This window comes from Cyprinodon variegatus, unplaced genomic scaffold (genome assembly GCF_000732505.1).
Source record: "Cyprinodon variegatus isolate N-32 unplaced genomic scaffold, C_variegatus-1.0 Scaffold212, whole genome shotgun sequence".
Lineage (NCBI taxonomy): Eukaryota > Metazoa > Chordata > Actinopteri > Cyprinodontiformes > Cyprinodontidae > Cyprinodon > Cyprinodon variegatus.
The window spans coordinates 37,966-61,409 of NW_015150665.1; the positions used below are offsets into that span (position 1 = coordinate 37,966).

Consider the following 23,444-nt stretch of genomic DNA (forward strand, 5'->3'; position numbering starts at 1 on the left):
GCTTCAAACATAAAGATATGAAATTTAAATTTTTTTGTGAAGAATCAACAGCTAGTTGGACACAATCATTAGGTGGAAGGAAATTTATTGGATATTTTACACTGAAAAATTGGGTTGTAAGTCGCTACAAGCTGCAAGTCGCCTGGGGTATGTCTCTATCAGTTTTGCACTTTGAGTGACTGTCATTTTTACTCATTCTTCCTTGCAAAACACCTTAAGCTCAGTGAGGTTAGATGGAGAGCGTTTTTTTCCCCCCACAGATTATTGATTAAATTCAGGTCTGGACTTTGACTTGGCCATTCTAACACCTGATATGTTTATTTGTGAATCGTTCCAATCCACTGCCTTGTTGGAAGATAAATCTCTGTCCCAGTCCCAGGTCTTTTGCAGACTCCAGCAGCTTTTCTTCCAAAATGGTCCTGTATTTGGCTCCATCTATTTTCCCATCAATTACAACCATCTCCCCTGTCTTTGCATAAAAAAAAAGCAGGCCCAAAGCATGATGCTGCCACCACCAAGTTTGACAGTGGGGATGGTGTGTTCAGAGTGATGAGCTGTGTTGCTTTTATGCCAAACATAACAATTTTAGTTTAATCTGACCAGATCTCCTTCTTCCACATTTTTGCTGTCTCCCAGGTGTCCTGTGGCAAACTTTAAACAAGACTTTTTATGGACATCTTTAAGAAATGGCTTTCTTTCATAAAGACTAGATTTGTGCAGCATTTGTGCAACATGATTGTTGTCGTACAGACAGAGTGTCCCGCCTCAGCTGAAGATCATCCTCAGTGATCACGAGCAATTCAAAATTTACAGGTCTTCATAGATTTGCAATCCTTCTATTTCAATATTACAGTGCTCCTTAGGTTTTTTAAAGCTTGGGAAATCATTTTGTATCGAAATCCAGCTTTAAACTTTTCCACGATAGTATCTTGTCCTGAGCTGATGTGTTTCTTGTTTTTCACAATGCTCTCTATGCTTTTAGCAGAACTATGAGATTATCGCAGAGCAGGTGCATTTATACAGAGACTTGATTACACACAGGTGGATTCTATTTATCCTCATCAGTCATATAGGTCAACAATGGATCATTCAGAGATCCTCACTGAACTTCTGGAGGGATTATGCTGCACTGAAGGTAAAGCGGCAGATTCATTTTGCACGCCCCACTCTTCAGTTCTTTATTTGTTAAAACGTTTTTAAATATAATAAATTGTGTTCCATTTCATGATAATGTCCCACTTCATGTTGATTCTTCACACGAAGTTACAATTCTATATATTTATGTTTGAAGCTTGAAATGTGCCAAAACTTTTAAAAGTTCAAGGAGGTCAATGCTCTCACAAGGCCCTAAGCGAGATGGATCAGATCAGTCTGTTCTTCTATTATGCAGTAAATTCACAGGATCTATCAACAAGAACAATACTCTAAACTTTAAAAGTTGGACACTTGTGAAAAAATGTCTACTGTGAGCCTCTCTTTGAGGACTATGCATAATCTCTTTATTTAGGAGGTGCTACTCCAAGAGTGATTATTCCTCTCTTATATCAAGGAGCCAAATCAATCTTATTTAGATGTTGCCTTTATGAAAGACCAATTATAATCTAATGCTACAAAAACACGACTAAGCAGATTACCTCAAATGACAGCATATTATAGGATGTAATCTGCTAATCTGTCTGTGTCTGAGATCAGTTAAAATAAATAAGACAGGTGCAAACAGAACTCAGATGTAGTTTGTGAGTTTCCTTTCTACAAACTCAGCCTACAAAGTGTCTTCTGCTACATTCAGCCTAAGCCGGATAGAGACGTCCTTCTCCAACTCTTCCTCATCCACCTCTCTGTGTGTTCTCCAGGGCTCAGCAGGCATATGGTGGAGGCTTCTCAAAGGGGCTGTAGGAGGATCCGTACAGGGCGGGAGCATTGGGAGTCAGCATGTAGCCTCCAGGGTCCTGGTTGGCTCCCTGAGGCTGTGGCTGAGTGGGAGCCTGGGTGGGCGGCTGGCTCTGGCTCTCCTCAGAGGGGCAGACTCCAGAGCCTCCTTCAGGGATCATCTGGGGAGTAGCAGGTGTCTGATAGCTGCTGGCATGCTGTGCAGTGGGGGGGGTTAACAGTTAAATCCCCATTATTATCTTTAAGTGAAATGATTTTCATATATATTTGATCTTAATGGCCAAAGATTTGATCAGATTAAAGTTTTATCAAAATATTTCACGTAAAAGCATTAAAAAAAAAAACTTTCTGCTACACATGGGGGGATTTCAAATGACAGAGGAGCATCGAATTGTTTCCTAGCAGTTATGCTTTGGTACCTGCATAGGTATGGGATAGTTAGGGTAGGCGGGCAGAGCCTGTCCTGAGGGACAGAAGCCTGAATAGGACAGCATGTGCTGGGTCGGGTTGTACAGGATGTGGGGTGGTGGTGCAGGGCTCCGAGCAACCTGAGGGGAGGGCTTCTGCTGCAGGAAAAAAAAAATATATTAATCTCATTAAACTGGAACATCGCAATATTCACAAAATGGCAGTACTACTGACACTTACTTGACTGCAGTATTTTATATAGCCTATATATGTGTATGTCTGTATATATATATGCATATGTATATATTTTTATCCAATTGCTTCACTTTTTCCAACTAAAATTCTGAAATAAATACCGGTAACCTTTTTCAATGATTTCCAACTCTACAATCTTAGTCCTAAACTAATGAGACAGATCATCATGTGAAAAACTTTTGAGCTTTTTTTGTGATGTTTTGCTTCCAGTAAGTCAGACTTATGTGAAATATTCAGAAGCACATCATCAGTTTTCTATTCTTTCATAAAGCCTTTTTTTCTGTGGAAATTGACTGCTTATCTGAAGTTGTCTAATCTGACTGCTTTCAGTACTCCCAGTTACCAGGAAGCCTATGATCCATCAATCATTTAGGAGTAAAAACTGAGTCCAAACACAGCGGTGAATTCAGCAGAGAATAAAAAACACACATTTCAATGGTGAAAACATGGCTTTCATACTGTTGCTATGTGTTGATAATTTTGGCACTTAACAGAAACTTTAGTAAAAGCACTTTCAAAACCTTAACTTTTACACTTGAAAAGAACTAATGGTTAAATTGGGCTTTATATCAGGCAGTTCAGAAATGGGCGAGCTTGTTTAAATAGTATATTAGTCATACACCGATCATATATCGTAGTGAAACAGATGCCTGGAAGTCTGCAGGCAGTAAAAGATACACCATCATATAAAAGTCCAACATCTGCGACAGCCCACATGCAATATTTATTTCACTCAGGACTAAAACTACTTTTTATTTTTTGAATTTCTTAGTTTTTTCCCCCCTTATGTCAGTTTTTTGTTGCTGCTGTAAGTCTTCTGGGACTTCGTCTCACCATATCCTTGTACGCTCCGAGGATGGCGGCGTTAATGATGCCCAGGAACAAGGCGACCACGTTCAGCACCACTGAGGCCCACAGCAGCCGGTGCAGGTGGATCACATCCCAGCAGCTGCTGACCCCCGTGAACTCGTAGTAATGGGTGTGATAGTCTGTGCTGGAACAGGAAAGAGGGCAGCTGTGACTTTTACTGTTTTAAATGTGGCCATACTGAACTGCAGACAAATTAATCTGGCAGGATGAGCATATCTGTAATCACCAACAAGCTTTTTTCAATTCAATTCAGTTTATTTCTATAGCGCCAATTCATAACACATTTAGTCTCAAGGCACTTCAATTCAACCAGATCATACAGTCAAATGAATTTAAAGTTTTCTATCTAACGAAAACCGGTTGATTGCATTGACTAATTGACTCGACTGCAATCACACTAAGCATGCTTGTAGTGACAATGGAGAGGAAAAATTCCCTTTTAAAAGGACACACAGCCAGGCAGACGAGCTCCGAGCCAGCTCCCATGTCAGAGGATGAAGAAAGCACATCCAGCCAGTCGCAGTCAGAGAAACAGGACTAAACTGAAAAACAGGCAGATCTCCTCATCTATAAACAAAGGTGTTAATGGCAGCAGCACAGCTGATATTTCTCTCCATGATCCTGTCACAGCCAAACAGGAACAGGGGAGGCAAAGCTAGGAAGCTCAGGAAGTCATCAAACTGTAGTTAAATGCCTTTAGCTGATCCAAAATTCTGCAGCCAGAGTTCCTATGAAAATTAAAAAGACAGATAATATCTCTTCTATCCTAGCTTCTCCTAATTGGCTTCCTGTTAAGTCGCTCTAAATCGGCAGGTTTTCTAGTGGTTCCTAGAATTTCTAAAAGTAGAATGGGAGGCAGATCTTTTAGTTATCAGGCTCCTCTCCTGTGGAACCAACTACCAGTTTTAATCCGTGAGGCAGACACCCTGTCTACTTTTAAGTGTAGACTTTCCTTTTTGATAAAGCTTATAGTTAGAGTGACTCAGGTTATCCTGAGCTATCTCTATAGTTATGCTGCTATAGGCTTAGACTTCTGAAGGACATGGGGACAGCTTTTTCATCATTCTGCCTTATTCAATTCAACTTAATCATATTAATATTTAGAATCCTACTGACACAACAGATTTTATTGTCGACCACATATATGTTGCTTGAACCCTTAACCTGTCATTAAACCTTTATTATTGTCATGATCTTGGCACCATAAGCTGGGTTTTACCCCTTTATTTCTTATCTGCTTTCTTCCGCTCTACGCTCATTATCTCTCATCAGATCCACCTGTTCCTGCTGCTATTTATATCACTGGTTCCCAGCCATTGGTGCCAGATTATTTGAGCTTCTAGCGAGACTAATTCTAACGTTTCTGTATATGTTTAGTTCTGCTTGATCCTGACCTGTTTCTACCGCGGATTTCTGAGTTAGGCCGCCCCTGTTCTGCTCTGTTTTTGCCTGTTCTGTGTTTTCCAGACTGTTTTCTGGATTCCACCTGTTGCCGATCTTGGACCGATCTTCTGACCACTGCTTGGATTTGCCCTTGTTTCCTCTGTGTGTTTTGGCTGCCTGCTGGTTGCTGCTCCTCTTCTGTTCTGGACCTCTGATATGGCTCCATTTCAAGATGTGGATTTCCACTCCTATGGTCTTCACCCCTTCTCCTGGGCTAGGACTGAACTTTGCCAGCTTGGTGACTTTCATACTCATTGTCGTTCCCCGTTTGAGTTCAGAGGTCACTGACTTGAGTCTTAGTCCCGGCAGCGTTGCCCGTGAGCCCGCCTCAGCTGACGAGCAGCCGCACGCAGTTTTTAATTAACGCCTTTTAAGTTATCACTGTCTGTCTGGTCTGAATTTTTTTTTTTTTTGTAAGAGAGGAAATGGTTGATAAACAAAACTGATCATTTTTATTTGGCATAAAGTATTTAGGTCTCTACAAAAAGGTCTGGGATTCCCTGGGGGTCTCTAAATTGTGAAAAATCATGGATGTGCTTGGGATGCATTCGAGTGAGCTATGATAACCAAGTAGCATTTCACCATTTCCCTCTCTAGGACCCTAAAGGATAACTTTCATTTAGTCTCTTTCTCATGCCCCTCCACTGGCTGTGCCCCATTAAAGGGGGGGGCCACTTGTTCAACATTAAAACCGCCTCTAGTCTCAGTCAGACACTCCTGATGTAAGATTTAAAATTGCAAAGTGCTTAGTTAAAGTCTGATTATCTTACCTCTCACAGTTGTAAAGGTAGCAGCAGTAGCAGGTGTTGCTCCTAAGTTTCATCTTGCAGGCTTTGTTAAATGAACGGCACGTCACCTGCAGTGAGGTCAACAGGGTGAATAGGGTTTGAGTTTGAATAAAAAGAAATATGTAAATGCAATGTGGGTAAATCCTTCTCTCAAACCAAGAAACCTCTTGAAGGTTTTCAAGGAGAGTGGAAAATATAGGAGCATATTGACATTTTAAGGTTGAGAAACTACAACTGGAGACTTACAACTACCATTGATTATGGGTAAAATCTTGGTGTCATGTTGGACTCAGACCTGAACCTTCAGAGGCACATAAAGGCAGTTACAAAGTCAGCCTTTTATCACCTGAAGAACATTCCCAGGATTAAAGGACTAATGTCAAAGCAGGATCTAGAAAAGAATAATTCATGCATTTATCAACCTCCCAGACCACTCAGGTCCTCTAGTTCAAGCCTACTCCGTTTACCCAGAACTAGAGCCAAACATGAAGAAGCAGCATTTAGTTCCTATGCTCCACTTATGGAACAAACTCCCAGAAGACTTTAAAAGTGCTGAAAGCATGAGTTCTATTAAGTCAAAGTTAAAAACCCATTTGTTTAGAGCTGCCTTTGACTGTTAAAGTTAAACTGTTAACTAGTGTATTATTACCGTAGTTTGAGGTCGTGCTCCAACTGTTTTGTTTCACTAACATGTTTTTATCTTAATTTTTTGCTTTTATTTTTCTTTCTTTTTTTAAATTCAGGTAAAGCACTTTGAATTGTCCTTGTAATGAATTGTACTATACAGAGGTGTCAAGTTAGAAAGTACAAATACTTTGTTTCCTTACTTAAGAAGAAATCTTGGCTATCTATACTTTACTGGAGTAATTATTTTTAGACAACTTTTTACTTCTCCTTTCATTGTTTTTCTATTATCTCTTCTTTCTACTCCTTACATTTAAAAAATAGACTTGTTAGTTTTGTTTCTTTTAAGTTCACTTTCATAATGGCCTGTTAGTATCTGAGAAAATGAAATCCATCAAAATGATTAGTTTCATCCAGACAATTTATTTGTGGTTGGACTCGGTACTGCACCAAAGTAAACAGCTATTCAAGATTATGTAAAGTTAAATTTGACAGAGTTATTATTAGTTATAAAAAGGTTATCATCCAGAATTGTAGTAAAAGGTTCCTTTAATACAGTTGCGCATCTGTCCTTAACAATTTTTGATGCATTACTAAACATTTAAATAGCTTTAAAAAATTTACTTTTACTTCACTAACAATTTTAAGTTAATAATCTAACTTCTAAAAATGTGTTTTTAAACAGTAGGATTTAAACTTTTACTTGACTAATAAAGATCAATACCTCTGACACCTCTGCTATACAAATAAACTTGCCTTGCCTCAAAGTGGCAGGATTTTCTCTGTGTAGTAACGCATTTAAGCCACTAGATGTCACCGTATGCTTCAAAAATGTTCAACTCAGCAACAAAAAGGATTGGGGCTTTAAGAGTTATCTTTTTGTATATATATATATATATATATATATATATATTATAAAAGTCCATATGCATGGATAAAAAGCAATAAACCTCGGTATAGTAGTTATCGTAGGCGTATCCCGATCCACTGCTGTAATAGTCACACATGTCCTCCTGCAATGGCCTTATGTCCTGAAACAGTGAAAAGAGTTTAAGAAATTAAATTTAAGTGTGAAACACATCATGCAAAATCATAACATTTTCTCTTCTTATTATATTTAGAGAAACATTTTTTCATCACCGTGGGTCTGAGTTGCATCTCTCAGTCTGAGTGTCACTGAAGCTGCAAAGGTTTACAGCATACATCTGCTTATTTCCCTGCACTGGACTGCAAAAAGCTACCCCATTATTCTTCACTGCATTTTATGCTTCACCAAAGCTAATAAAATTCATTTTAATTTCCAAGCCCTGAATGTGCAATAGATAGGACTTTTACTGCATGAGAACCAAATGCATAAATCTGACGAGACCATACAATATAGGTGATCAATATCAGGAGCTCAGTGCAGCTTTTAGAATATCATTAGGAGCAGGAGTCTATGTTCTTCAAAGGGAAAATGGTAATGAGCTTATGTCATGTAATGTGCGTAATGCACATATAATCATTTAGTATGTGTATTTAAAACATCCTTTCCTGATACCTGTAATTTATTAAAAAAAATTGTTTGGCATCTTTTTTATTTTTTTGATACTTTAATTTGATTAAAAGCTTTAGGAGCCTCTCTACAGGGCGACCTGAGATCAGGACATCTGATATGGTCTTCTCCTGACCTGATCAGTGTGTCTGTGTGAAGCTTGAACACTAGGGGGGGTTTGTTTTACACAAAATAAAGGTTAGAATCCTTTGGATTTATGTCTTTTCAAGAAAAATCAGGGCAATACTTACAATGAACTCTGAAGCAATGATCCCATCCACAATGGCACAGAAGAAAGAAGCAATGACACCGATACTGATGAAGACGATTGCAGCTACGAGCTTAAAGAAAGCGGGAGGAAAGAGAAATAAGCAATATGAAAAACTGTTTAAAAGAAAGTACCCTGTAAGCATCTCAAACTTGTTATGTTGTGTTCTCTGTCCTGATTGCCAGAACCTATGGTTTAGTAGCATTATTTGCAAATGTAGGGTTGTACATTCATCAATTTTGCGAATGATTCTAGAAATGAAATGAACAAATAACAAAAAATGGCTATGTTTAAATCAATGTTTAACTTCTGTTTACAATTTCGAGGTTTCTTTTAGTTGAGTTTGCATTTATTTTTAGTTTAGTTATCACTCAGTGCCTGGAATCTCACTCTAACACCAACATACACAATCATAAAGGTAATCTTCACATGCCGGGTGGTGTTCTCCCTGATTGGCTGTCTGGGCTGCGGGATGATAAAGGAAATGTATGGCTGCTTCCTCTGCCAAACACATTGGAGCGTTGTGGCTGATTTACAGGCTGGCTCCAGGTGCAGCGCAGAGGGACGGCCTTTTGGTGGCCTTGAGGTCAATCTCATTCCCTCTGTCTGCCGCATACACAAATCCACAGTGTTCTCAGTTCCTGATCACTGATCAATAACCTTTGACTTTAGCTTTTTTCCTTTCGTTTTTCTAAACATGTGATCTAACTCACATATCCACCCAGGTCTTTTACACTGTAGGGTTTCATCATGTAAATTTAAACTCTCCGTCTGGAAGACACAGCTGTCAGTTCACAGATGTCTGCTCATAAAATTTACTAATCAGCATCAGCTAAAGACATTCAGATGGCCCCACAGCACCAAGGCTTCACTGCAGAAACTTTTTTCTTTTTTTAAACGTTGGCACGACTTTGTAATTTGCTAGATGTGTAACTCAAGATTCTAATTTTATTTAGATTATTGGACCCGTTTGATTGCTTTAAAGATGAACAACACAGATATTCAAACCTTAAATGAAAACATTTTATTTATTCATCTTCATAAACTTTTAACTTATCTTTGATTTATTCATCAAAGATTAGTTAAAAGTTTATGCATACATTTTTTTAATGAGTGCAAGAAAAATAACTTTTTATTTTCTGAATGCAGGGAAAAAAACAGGCATTATTAAAAAAAATCTAAATTGTTATAATGTAAATTTATCTTTAACTACACCTTTTAGTAGGTTGACGTTTGACACTTCAAAAGTTGCACTTTATGAGTTTCTGAAACAATTAGCCAGCTCTATACACCATTAGCTAGATCTATATTGGTGCAGATGGAAAGAGAAAAGGGCGGTTTGGGAATAAACATGGATTTTTCTCATTGCAAGGAATGCACGAACTGTTCAGGGAGAGACCGGGACCCTGACAGGTTCGTGTGATCGTAAATGGAGGAGGTGGGCCTTAATTGGAAAAATTTAGACAGTTTAAAGATCCATCTAATCTTCAAGCAGCGTTTAAGTTCCTTGGTTTCTTACAAAGAAATAATAGTGAAATTTTTCAAAAGCAAAATTCTCCCTTTACAAGTTAAATAAAATAATGTTAACGACTTTAAGAGTGAGATGCTGGATACAAACAATTAAAATGAGCTTCCTACATAGAGTGAGTCACACGTAGAGATAGAGTTAGATTAGAAATCAACTGGTACAGGGTTTTTTAAAGGCCACCCCCCACCTCTGATCTTTTTAACCATTAAAAAAAAGTTAATTATGTACAGCAATAAATTAAACTAAAACTCATTATACCTTTAGAGTATTTCTCTGAAGTTTAACTGTACATTTTACTGTGTAATATAGTCCAATTCTTGAAATCAACATTATTTTTCTTCCTCCATTTATGTAATAAAAATGACAATGATTCCTATTGAGCTCCAACCAAAGAGTGAGATGCTTCCGCAATAATAAATCCTGGATCACCAGTGATCTGAAGGATCTCCTAAACAAGAAAAAAAAAGCCTTAATGAAGAGAGACAGTGAATTATTGAGGAGTATGTAGAAGCAACTTAGAGTTAAGATAAGAGAAAGCAAGGAGGCATATAGGAAGAAGCCGGAAAGCATCCTGCTTCCTTTGGCCTGAAGCCTCAGCTTCAGCAGCTCCCTGCGATTCTACAGCACAGGACCACAGTTCCAGTTATGTAAAAGACCTTCTGCCTTGTTCCAGTACCAAAGTTAACTCAGCTAACATTCCTCAGTGACAATAGACCTGTTGCTCTGACATCATATATCATAAAGGCTGCAGAGACACTTTTGTTGCTTCAGCTCAGTCAAGGAACACGCAGCTATCAGGACCTCCTGCATTTTGCTTATTGCAGAGGATCATCATCTTGGATTATTTCAATGCATTTAATACGATTCAGCCTGACTTTCTTTATGAGAAACTTCAGAAGACTAAGATGGAGGTATCAACAATAGCCTGGATCAAAGATTAAAACAGCCCAGTTTGAGGCTGAAGGGTTTGCTGTGTAATCAACTAGTCAGCAGCACAGAATCGCCACAAGTGGTGGTTCTGTCTCTATTCCTTTTTACTCTGTACATCTCTGACTTTCAGTATGAGAAAGATTCCTTTCATCTGCAGAAATACTTATATGACTCTGCAGTTATTGGGTGCATCAAAGATGGGAGAGAAGCTGAGTACAGAGAGCTGGTGAACTGATTCATGGCATGGTGTGGTAACAATCATCTGATCACAAATGTGAACAAAACAAGGGAGATGATTGTAGATGTCAAAACAAACTGAAACAACTGTATGTGTTATTACTGTATAGTAAATGGGTGTAGTGGTAATGTATGCACTTTGCTAATACTAATACAAAAAAAGTTAATATCAGCAAAGGATTTTGGCTGGTTAATGTATTGGTCTGAAGAGGAGCCAGTCAGCCAAGGTGTTTTGGCTGTTTTTTTGTTTTATTTTTAACTTAAATTTTTGTCACATCACCAATGACATGACAGTTTGAGGGGATGTCAACTATCCTTAAGTCGGCATCAGTATCTACTTTCTTTCTTTAAATTTCAAAATGATTAAGAAGTTTAGATCAAACTAGTTATGATTGCCCTGGAAATCAATTTACCCCCCAAAATCTGCTTTAATCAATTTAATGTAAACCAATTTTTTTGGAAAATAATATGTAGTCATTCTGAAAAAGGTCATCTGGAGCTACACATTTTATGTGTTCGACCTTTCATCAGGCCCCACGTCTTTGCTCTCACTGACATTTGCTGACGGATATACAAACCTGTTATTTACTACTGAACAAAAGATATAAAAGTATAAAGCTCCAAATTAAATTCAGCATAATATTTGTGTCTTAGTTTGTATCACGTATAGACAATTGTGCTCCATAGTGGTTCAAATATTTTCAATCAAACTGATTCAGAAGACAATGAGCAGGAAATCTGAAAGGCATAATTTCATCAAGTCTTTGAAATGCATTTTCCTCAGAGAAGTGAATAAAGAACCAAGCTGAGGAAGCAATCTCTTTCTGGCTGGCTTTATCTGCCACTGGTCCAGACTCTCCACTTCATTAGCGGTTCTAATGACTCCACTTTTATGGGCTGCAAGTGGGAGATGAAGCCAGCAGCTGAGACAATAGAGCCTGACAACTGCATTACTTCAGATTACCCCAGCTACAGCTGCCAGCACATAAAACATCTTTGCAGATCAAACCCCCAAACCTCCAGTAGAACTGAATAATCATATTCTGTATAAGTACATTGTAGATGGTTAATCTACTCTTAAAAGTTCACTCTTTTTTATTTCAAAGTGATTTTTCAATCTGCATTATAAAAAAATGAGTATAATCCCTCCTCATTGCTTTCTTTTTTGGGGGCTTTTTTCAATGCTTGCATATTTAAGATAATCAAACTAATTCTAATATCAGCTTGATATTCATGAAAAAAATCTGTTTTAATCATTTGGAAGGATGATTTTATTTAATAAGTAATCTAAGCCTCCCGGCGATGGACTGGCGACCTGTCCAGGGTGTACCCTGCCTCTCGCCTGTAGACAGATGGAGATAGGCACCAGCACCCCTCGCGCCCCACTTGGGATTAAGCGTGTCAGAAAATGGATGGATCGAAGTAATCTAAGCCAACATGACCCCATTAGAGCATATAATGCCCCCCCCCATTCCTAATAATTGGTTGTAGCTTTGGTCAACCTGCCATCAAACAGCTGTAATTACCCTTAATCGCTCTGCTACCTGCTGTAGTTGAGAAAGTCAGCACAACTTTCTGTTAAACAAGTTTAGATTTATTCAAAACAAAAGGTCAGGAAGGATCCATTAAATGCAATCCAACAGCATCTTAGTTGGTTTAAGTCTGGACTTTAAGACGATCCCCTTAGTTTGGGAGGCTTGTTGATGGGTTTTTCTTCGCTGTGCCGTTATATAAGCTAAGCGTGCTTGAACTTGGAACCTCAAAATGATGATGATGAAGATGATGATTTGATTTTCTCTCAGTGTTTTCTGATAGAGAAAATAGTTCAATTAATTGGTCACCCAGGCCCCGAAGCATCAGAATAGCCCCAGATCATTACACTACTACCTCCATGCATTCTGATTTAATGGGTTGGCAGACGGTACAACATATGGGGGAGAAACACACTTTAGAGTCTGCGAAAGATTGTTTACAACTCATTGCTTATTAATACATCCATACATACCAGAATCATGTTGTTTTTTTAAGCAGTCCGAAATTACGAGCAGTTGATTCATCACTTACAGTACATAATCCATTTCGATGAAATCAAGATTAGTTTTCAACAGAATGGTTGACAGATGTCATTTTCTGACTAGTCTCATCCATTTTATTTTATTTTCCACCTTCAAAGCATTTGGATTAAACTGTGATCAGTAAGAAGCCTATAGCTGTTAGTAACAAGGGCAGAGATGCTCCATGCTACGCATCAATAGCAAAAGTAATCTTTAATATATATTTTCCCTGTATTCTGTATGTGTTTGCATTCACTGGAGTTGGTCTTATTTTTTTTCTTAAAGCATTTATACTTTCTTCTCATGCTAATTAACTGTGGTTGGGACACAGTTTATATGCCCAAATCTCACCATCAGCCTTTTAAACTATATAAAAATACATTCTGTGATGTGAAGCCTCAACAGAAAACAAGGGACCACATTTTAAACGCAGAAAAATAAAATCTTTGATACAATTTTAAAGGGGGAACATTAATAACAAATAGATAAAGACACAGGGAGGAATTTTATGGCCCCTGTAAAGATAACTATCAGGTTATGTAACGGAATTCGATGACCGCTGCAAGGTCTTCCTCCACTGATTGGTGGGCTATCATCCAATTGTGACCACAGCTTGGTTGGTCGGTAATAAGAAGTGATTGGGCCATGGCCTGTTGGGTAAAATACAGCCGCTTTAAAGGTTCGACTCTTTGAACTGCAAGGTGACCAAGAGGACTGCAATGTGGCAGATAATGGCAGTAACTGAAGAGGATGCTGCAGTAGGAGAGAACATGAGGTACGTGAAGCGTTTCGTCATAAAGAAATCTGACAGAGCATCAGGGCAGTGAAGCCTGTTATCAATGTGGCTCTGAAGACCAAACACAAAGATCATTTTTCACCTTCATATTCATATTACTGGAGAGGTTACGAGCTGCTAAAACTCCTATAACATTTTCCAAAATCAAAGTACAGGGAAGAGGTGCTGGGGTGAGTGGGTGGATGTCTCTGGTGCGGAGAGAGGGATTGGATATAAATCCCTTTATTGTCCCACAATGGGGAAATTCGTTCTCTGCATTTTGACCCATCCCCTTGGGGAGCGGCGGGTTGCCATTGTGTGGCGCCCGGGGAGGACTATGAGGTCAAGGGTATTGTTCAGGAACCCAGAGTGGAGGCTCCCCTCCAAGGGGATTTATGGCATGAGTATAAACTGTCCCTATGGGTCACCATTTATGCAGGTATGAATGTTTGTATGGATGCTAAAGTTGGGGTATCTAAACCTACAGATCTATAATGCATTGTCGAAATATTATTGCATTATGTAAAATAGCCTGAGATCCTTCTCGTCACAGTTGAATTTGTACACAGATTTTTCGTTTTTCTTCACATTAAACTTTAAGATCAGGAATCTGTCATGATTTTGGCGCTGATGGCTGACTTGATTGCCAGCCATCATTTCCTCCACCTGTTTAGCTCTGCCTAAACAGGTGGCAATTTAAGCTCCCTGTTTCCCAGCCATCAGTGTCATATTGATCTTTAGCCTTTGGTTAAGAGAGTTTTCTAGTGCTACTTTAGTGTTCTGATTGTCTGATTCTGATCCTTTGAGCCTGCCGGCCCCTGTCTAATTAGTTTGCATACCTGTCTTTGGACTTCTGTTGGAATATTCTGTAGTTTGAACCTGGATATGCCTCTTGGCTTTGCCCTGTGGATTATCCTGTCTGTCCTCATCAGCTCTGATCTGATCTCCTGTCAGTTCTGTAGCCTTCCATGTCTGGAACTCTCTGGCAGCGTCCGCTGCTTCCGTTAAGTCGACCGGGTGGAATCATCTGTGTTCTTTGTGCACGGACTGAACTGTCAAACCAGGTTAGTGACTTATGTGTTCATAATCATTATCCGTAAGATTATCGCAGTCACTAACCTGTGTTTCTCTCTAATGGACGTTCCTACTTCAGATGCCTTAGCCGCAGCAGATCCGCCTTTGTTTCGATAAACTCTTTTTACAGTAAGTGTTCCACTTTCTGTCTTGCCTGAATTCTGGGTCCTACTTTCTGAGTCATTACAGAATCTGGGTAATTGTAAAAGGTAAGAAATGAATTTTGGAGAAGGGGTTGGACTGGTCTCGTTTTACTTCCTCCTATCTTTTCATGATAACAAGGTACATTTGTTATGTTCATTATGTTTTTGCAGACATATGTAAGTACAGCGTTTAATTTTTGCAATTTTTTAGGATATAAAAGGTTCCTAAAAGGGTATGATGTATTTCGAATGATTTAACAAAATGAAATTAGAGTTTTTAAATGAACAGCAGAGTATATACAAGAAATGGAGACTGTAAAGCTAAACATTTGAGACAGTTCCTGTAAAACCGACCCAAGTCCAGGGAGTTTGTTCCTGTCCAAGATCTGAATCCAACTCCATGCCTTTAAAACACCAAAATATTGATTCCTCTTAAAATTATTACTTAAAAAACTTTCATGTTCAACAAGCTAATGTAAAACTAACATTCTCACGATTTACTAAATTGCATTTTTCCTTAATATGTACACATCTATCTAGTCAATTTATCAAACTTTATCTTTAGTGATAAATAAAATAATCAGGAAGAAAAAGGTAAACAGACAATTTATTGATAATTTTAAATAAAGATATATATTGGAATGGTCATTTGTCAAAAACCCCAGTTGAAATGAAAAAATATCATGACATGAAATTTATTTTTTGGAATTACTTTATTTTTACTCTGACCAATAACATTAAAACACTGTGGAAACAAACTATAACTTTCTATGTAAAAAAATAAACCTTGTGAGGTACATGAATGAAGATAATTATTATCATCCTAACAAAAGGGATCTTGTACTATGTTCCTCAGCTATTTTGACATTTGAGGGAGATGAATAAAAGCATTAGAACCTTTACCTTATAGCATTAAAGTGCGACCAGGAAGAAATGTCCATAACTAATGTAGAAGAATACATATCAACATGCTAGTTATTTTAAAGTTTAGCAAGTTTTTTTAATGAATGACACAGATTATTCCTAACAGCAGCCAATAATTTTACTAAAGTATGATAAGTGATACTTAATAATAATGATGATTATAATAATAATCATAATAAAAATGTGACTAGTTACTACCAATCTATTGTTTTTTATTTGGTTTTAATTTTTTCTATTAATTAATATTATTATATTTGTTTTATTTCTTTAAACTTCTATGTTGTTTTTATACAATTTTATCGTTAACTGATATGTACAGCACTTTATGGCAGCTGCTTTTGTTTTAAAGGGCATTATAAATAAAGTTGAATTGAGTTGAGTTGATTCTTTTACATATGTACTTCATTGCATTTTTCCAAGGGAGGAAGGAAATATGTATTTTGGCCCTTATAAAGTCATTACTGCTCTCCTTGTTTACATTTCAAAACATATCAACGCCAATGGCTGCTTTATGAGGTCAGAGAACGAAAAGAGTCCAATTCAGGAAGCGAGACCGGCCTTAGGGGCTCTCAGGTATCCGAAACATTGTGCTGCGGATAGTTGTTCCTTTTTTGCTGTGCGAACCGGCTCTCATGTTACAGCGATGCCATCAGATCTAAGAGAGAAGAATTAGACACCTGTGTGGGAGCGAACATCGTGCCTCAGAAGAGATACTGTAGACCAGTGTTAGCGTGGCAGCAATCACACTATTAAAGTTTAAAGCACAGAAGTGGAGGAGTGATGCCAGAAAGGCGGCCAAGATGCTGCAGGTTGTCTTCTTTGTTCACACATCGTAACAACAAACAGACAACATTAAACCTGAAAGAGTCAGGAGTTATTTCGCTGATTGAATATATAATTTAACTTTATCTTTGATAGCAATGCATCAGACAGAAGCTTCATTTCCCACTGTGTGAAAACGGCAACCAGACGAGTGTATATAAAGACGGTATTAGACACGGTACACTGTCTCACAAAGTAAGCTAACGTGATCTGAGAAGGGCACACAATACCACCGGCACTTCATGAAAAATTCACGACATCCAAACTCATGTATCACAGCCATGTTCAAAGGAACATCGAACACCCTATTATCATGCCAGGAGATTCTCTAATGAAACTTTTAATTAGCAGTTCAACTTCTCCAGACTGGGATTCATTTATAAGAAAATGACTTAAATGGGTTAAATGAATATTGGGATTAAAATAATTAATGTTGATCAGGTTTTTGTAGTCTTTTATGAAGTATATTCAAAATATGTACACAGAAATTGTGCAATATGGCTTTAGTTTACCTTTTTTTTTATCTCTGCAAAACACAAGGAAGCATTTTAGTAATAGCAGTCTTAAAGTGAGAGTGTAAAAATACCACATGAAGCAATATTAACCTTATTTACAGAATGTTTTTACGAAAGACATTCCTCATTCTTAGTTTAGAGGCGATAATGAGTAATTGGGTAGGATAGGTGTATTTCAGAGTGAGGGTTACTTGGAAAAATGGACAAATTGATAAATGTAAAGCCATCAAAACACATTTAAGGTTTCTCTAACATTTTTCTTGTACCACAATATGTCCCAAACAATAAGGAAAATGACTGAAAATAAAATAAAATACTGCCTATCAGGTATTCGGTTATTGATCTGTTTTGAAGACGTAGCAAATTAATATTTTAGAGTTAATTAAATTGATTTATATGATGATAGCTCTTTTTTTTCTGTAAAAGGCAGACATTCAAAGGAAATTTAAATACTTTTCTCAAAAGGAAAAAAAATGCAATGACTGCTTTGAAGCCTAAAATAATCTTCACAGAGTTTATGAAACCAATTTTTTTTTTTTATTCAATTAAGATGCAAAAGCTTTGATCAAAAGAGCTAGCTTGAGCTAATTTGATTTAATAATTTAATATGTGGATTACAATTATTTGGACAAATTAAACATCAATAAAAAGAGTTTCTACATCACTGTAGGCCCCTTTAGACACACTTGGTATCATGCTGAGTTTCAAGTGTTGTTAATGTGATACTGATCATTGAATGTCACATAACACCTTCTGTTTGCTTTCGGTCATGTAGCTGCATTGTGACTGGACCATTGTCACTAACTGGCTTATACTGGCTTTAGACTGATTCTGGGCCAGCTATGCTTTGTGTTCTTTTCTTTTCTGTAGAGTCGTTTGCTGACTTTGCTTTTAAGAAGTTGTAAACAAGATTTTTTTTTTTTTGTTATCTTATTTTACATAGAGGCAGCAAATAGTTCTGTAAAAACACATGTAGAAAAATGTGTAATGGTCCGATTAATTGTTTGACATCTTGGTCATGTATAAATCAAAACAGACATATATATAGATAAAATAACATTTTGGTTAAAAACAATGCTAAATATCACCAGAACATACAATAAACAATGAAGCATGGTAGTGGCAGCATCATGCTTTGAATTAGTTTTTCTTCAGCTATTATTTCCTATGTGAAGCTGGCCGGAGTTTTGTTACCAGTTTATCTTAATACAAAACCTCAAAGCTTTGGCTGGAAAAATATTATGACACGATCAACAAAGAATGGTCTCATCAGAAGAAAATCAAGTTCAGGAGGGAGTGGGCCCAATTTAAAGAAGGCTGTGTTTGTTGACGGTGAGCATTTTAGCGTGAACAGGATATATACGTATATTTTTTTTTATTATCTCATTTTACAAAGAGGCAGTCTGGTGTTATGTCTGTTCTGGTCTAAAGTAAAGGTTCTCTGCTAGCAGCTGGCCAATACTAATGCAATTGTTTCTCTTGTCACTGAAGTCTGGAGAGAAATTTGGCCGACCACAAATCCACTCACGTACGCTGACCTGAGCACAAGGACCATGAACTCATTACTCTGCCATCCTGTGATTTGATTTGCCTCTTTCTCACAACAGAGCATATTTCCCGCAAAACAGTTTAGCAAATTTTCAACATACGTAACTGTAATGTAATCCTATAATTTATGTTATATATGTCCTGTTTTCCGGGAACATGGTCTTGTTTTTAGATGATAAATCTTTCAAATTCACAGTAACTCACCTTGGTGCAAAACAAGGAAAGGGTGCCATGCAATGATATTATAACAGTAATGTTTTCAGCATTACAAAACATGATTTTGATTGACTACATACTTGAATCACAACACATTGCTGTTTTCTGTTTCATTTGCATGGAAGAGAGTACTGTAACCTCCTAACATTTTGCTTGAGAAACTTAATCAGAAATTAAATCTATCATAATAGTTTGTGTGGTTGATTGAGATAAAGAATATCTGCTGCACTGTGAAAAATCACTTTCCCATTGGAAGATTTCTCTGTCTTTGCTTTTACGTCGCATCTAATGTATCACCTCAATTATTACTGAAATGCAGTGTTTAAAAAGTTATTTAATTTTATCAAATTAAAAATATGTCCAGACCAACTTTGCTGTGTGTAAAGCAGTTTTTTTTTTATCTGTTTTCCCTGCTAATAATCAGCTACTTCCTTAACAGTGCAATAAAAAATCACACTGCAAAAAATCTAAATGTAGAAAAGTCTTTTTCTACAGTCTTTTTTTTTTTTTTATAAAATAAGTGCATTTGTTCTTGAATTGAGGTGGTAAAAGAAATAGAGTGAACAAGACAATTTACACTTAAAATAAGACAACACAATTGCGTTGTCTTATTTTAAGTGCATGTTATGTAATTATCTTATTTCAAGAGTAAAATTACTCATTCCATTGGCAATCTCATTTACCTACTCAAATTAAGGGTGAATACCTTAATTTAAAACATTTTAACTTATTTCTAGATCGTTTTTGCAGTGCACTTTAAAAGAATCTGTCTGACAACATGAAGTAGAAGGAGATGTTCTAAAGAAGCAAAATATAAATTTACCCTCTGGGTATGTAGCAACACAGTGATACAAAACTAACCGACTCCTATTTCTGAGTGGTTTAGAAAGAATAAAATGCTGAACCTCTGCTGTATGCGAGGGTATTATAAGCGGTTAAAGTGATTAAAATATTTTCAAATTGAATCACATTTTGTTTCCCATTGATCCTGCTTCATGAAGAAAAATGAGGGAGGAAAAAAAGCACAAAAAAAGAAAAAATCTGTAAATAGTCTTCAAAAGCATTGTAAGGTAACGTAGAATAACAGATGTTTCCAATGTAAAAATACCAATTGGAGAATCAAATGAAACTGTGAATAGACGGTTCCACTGTAGTAATAAAGCACTCGACATCGGAAAAAGATATGCACGTAAATTCTAAATCGCAGAGTATACGGTTAATGTTAAAAACAAAATACAACTAAGTCAATGTATTTTAGCTTATTTCAAAGTTAGACAATTTGCCAATGGAGTAAAATGATTTTATTTAAAAATACAATAAAAAAGAAAAGAAGAAACCCACACCTTTAACTTAATTCAAGTGTATATTGTCTAAATATCTTAATCTTCAGTGTAATCTGATGTTACTTTGTAGATATCTGTACATACTTATGCTAATGTCTCTGTCTGTACTGGATGACCTGCCAATCTAAGTATGTAGCCAGAATTTTTTTAATTTTCTGTTTGTTTTAGAATTTTTTTTATAATTGTTGTTGGCATTATACACTTTGCCCAGGGACAACAGTTGAACACCAGCTTCACAGCTAATACTGACACATTTACAGAAAGGTTAATTAATGTATACTGTCCCTGACAAATAAATGAATAGATAAAAATAAATAATAAAAAATTTATTTCAAGCTATAGTTGTGATATGAAGTATTGAGTTTAGGTTCAAAATGCATTTTTTTATTCAGAATCTAAAAGTTTAGCCTTAGATTGATTAAACTAGTACATTTTTTACAGTGTTTCCTCAAACGAACATTCAAATGTAAAAAACTCACCATGGGTCTGCGATTTTCCACCAGGTGAATGCCAACAATACCCAGAAATGCTCCAAAACTGAGCTAGAAGCAGAACAACAATAATTGTATTTACAATAAAAACTCCCAGTTGAAATCTTATTTCTAAGGATTGTGAAGGTACACATCACTCACTGTGATGCCAGGGTAATATCCAGACACAGCCACGTTGTCTGTGCGAGTAGCCGAGATGAGACCGATGGTCAGGACCACCAAAGCTAAAGCCAGCAGGGACACGGTCACCCACAGAGCTGTCTTCCCCCTGCGGATATATAGACCTGATAGGGAGGAAGAAACAAGAAAATAACTGCTGATATTTCTCCAGAACTGCAACATGTGGATTCTGACATTATGTATATAGTGACAATATTTTGCACAAATCATAGAAAATACATAATGTATTTCAGCTATTGATAAAGGATGAAAATGAATGCATTATACAAGTAAAACAGCCACTGTAGAAGTTTTAACATCTCTGCAATTAATATACCTGCTATTCTCTAACTGTAGAACCTGTTATGTGTTTTTTTTTTGTGCTTCATACAAGTTTGACTGTTTTCATTTTTAATGCTGTCTGTATGTTGACTGTAAATTAAGTATTGAGCCATTTGTTTCCTTAGAAATTAGCCAAATAATTACGGATATTGAGTGCATGCAGACCAGAAGAATGTCTCTTTATAGTAGAAAGTCACTATATAAAGAGGGGCTCCTCCCAGGTATTTTTATTTTTTTATGATTATGGGAATGAATCAGTTGAGCCTGAAAATTCACAGAGGAAAGTAAATTTTATTTATTTTTCTTATGCAAAAAGCAGCACTGTCCTAAAGTAGCACATGCTTGGCATGGTGAAAATGAAGGAACACATAAAGGATGCTTATCTTTCTAAGTGAAGAGGACTTTACCTGCAGCATCCAGAGTTTCTGTGGCTGTTTGTTGACTTGTCTGCTGTGGTTCAGGCTGCTGCATGTTGCCTCAGTCAGGATTAATAAGATCTGAAATAAAACCAAAAACCAGGGGGGCTCCTCTTGTCCAGGTAGCTGACACTATTAAGCTTCAATCGGATGTCTTCATCTTTCACAGAGTAACATGAAGGGTTTCTTATGTTTACAATCCACAGGTCTGGATGCTGATCAGAGGAGGATCCTTACAGCTGACTCTGGCTGAGGTCTGCAGGGTTCAACTTCACTTGTAGCCTGAGAGGAAGGGAGTCACAGAGTGAGGAGATGAACCAATCAGCTCCATGTGTTCCCAGTGGTGAATTATTCAAATATTTATATTACATAAGTTTTACACAACTTCAAATTGATTGGTGTTAAAAATATTCATTTTTCGTTGGAAAAAATATACATTATATGGAAGCATGTAATTAAGGCTTTGTAAGTTTTTATTTTTATACATTGGGAATGAAGCAATTAAATATGAGTGCAGCACCCTCTACTGGAAGGTTTTTACTACAAATTGAATTTGATCAGTTACATGCAGTATTGTGTCATTGCTGAAGCTGTAATGGCAGATTTTTCTGCTCCCCAGACGTACAATCATCTTTCTTCATTTTGTCCTGCATGCTGTGTGTCAGTTTAGTTTATTATAGAGACTAACAAAATCATTCACATATGTGGACAACAAATTTGGTGTTAGACCAGTTTTTTATTTGATTCTACAAGGGCAAAGCGTCAACTTGCAAGGTCATTATAACGCCCCTCAGTGGTGTCAGAAGAGACAACAGATCCTAAAGTCCAGATGGAAAATCCTGGTGCAAACTTCTCTCAGGCAAAACATTGAAACCCATGAGTTTTCCTGTTCAGTTATCTATAAAATAGTTTAATGTTTGTTATAGTGCTTAACAAGACATAAACGTATGTCTATATTTCTATATCCCATTTAAAAACAGGTACATCTGCCCAAAATGCTGTACAACAAACATTATAAAGTCCAACAAATTAGTCCAACGATACAAAACGATTATTATTTACAGCCCTACTATCAACAAAAACTCTTAAAGATTGTTTTTCATACTAGAGTGATCACTAAAACTGGTTTGTTTTCTGGACTGAAATTGTCTAGAACTCAGCCTTAAACAAAATTCCATTCAAATCAGCCTGGCTGTGTCAACAATCCCTGCCAATGAAACCAAACGCAGTACACGTGAAATTCTTTGTGGTCTTGAGTTGAACTATACATTAATCAAGGTGCAGATGCGTTCTGTAAAAAGCCTGAAACGAGAAAAATCAGATTGCTACAGTAGCACAAAAGCCACCAGCTGGTAAAAAAATGTAAAAAAGCAGAAGAAAAAGCGCTTAAGCATAATTTACCAACTAGAATGCTGTTGAATATTCTTAGTCATCCAGGTGATAGTCATTCCAAAAAAGTTAACAATCCACTGGACTTAGTTTCCAAGTTTGAAGATGTTCCTATACTCTGCAAATTTCCTAAGCAATTTCCCTATTGGAAACTCAGAAACTCACTGAACTTACTGAACTTAGTGGACTTTTTTTTTTTTTTTTTTTTTTTACTTTTTTGGAAGTACGATCTACAATAGAAGTATTTGTAGAAAATCCAATATTGAGGATTACTGCTGGACTGAAGCATCAGACGGTTTTGAATTTCACATGGTAGGGGCCATAAATGAACAATGACAATTAATTTTCAGAAATCAACCCATAGTTCTCAGTAGGTCAAAGTTGTTATTTTTAGTTTATTTTACCTTTAGCTTGTTCCATCCTAATTTAAATCTATTTTTATATACATTTATATCCTT

The 23,444-nt window shown here is 36.9% G+C and overlaps 1 protein-coding gene across 2 annotated transcripts; it reads right to left on the reverse strand.

Annotated features, from left to right (window-relative positions):
• Positions 1–337: 337 nt before the first annotated feature.
• tmem255b (transmembrane protein 255B) lies at positions 338–21,857 on the reverse strand. Of its 2 annotated transcripts, none has more exons than XM_015380372.1 (9): positions 21,589–21,857; positions 20,822–20,964; positions 20,669–20,731; positions 8,064–8,153; positions 7,229–7,309; positions 5,637–5,722; positions 3,388–3,547; positions 2,310–2,453; positions 338–2,087 (listed from the first exon to the last, which is right to left on the reverse strand). In XM_015380372.1, the coding sequence occupies exons 1-9, from the start codon at positions 21,650–21,652 to the stop codon at positions 1,857–1,859; spliced, it is 1,062 nt and encodes a 353-aa protein (XP_015235858.1). In that variant the 5' UTR covers positions 21,653–21,857; the 3' UTR covers positions 338–1,856. The 2 variants fall into 2 exon arrangements, with proteins under 2 accessions (XP_015235858.1, XP_015235857.1); XM_015380371.1 differs by having other exon boundaries at positions 2,310–2,456.
• Positions 21,858–23,444: the final 1,587 nt, after the last annotated feature.

Bases quoted from the DNA above. Each gene is read 5' to 3' on its own strand.
- tmem255b (XM_015380371.1), bottom strand. From the start codon at position 21,652: ATGCAGCAGCCTGAACCACAGCAGACAAGTCAACAAACAGCCACAGAA. The intron at 3,548-5,636 runs GTAAGATAATCA...TTCCTGTTCCAG, and splicing joins TACCTTTACAACTGTGAGAG to CACAGACTATCACACCCATT. The intron at 2,088-2,309 runs GTACCAAAGCAT...CCCACTGCACAG, and splicing joins ACTATCCCATACCTATGCAG to CATGCCAGCAGCTATCAGAC.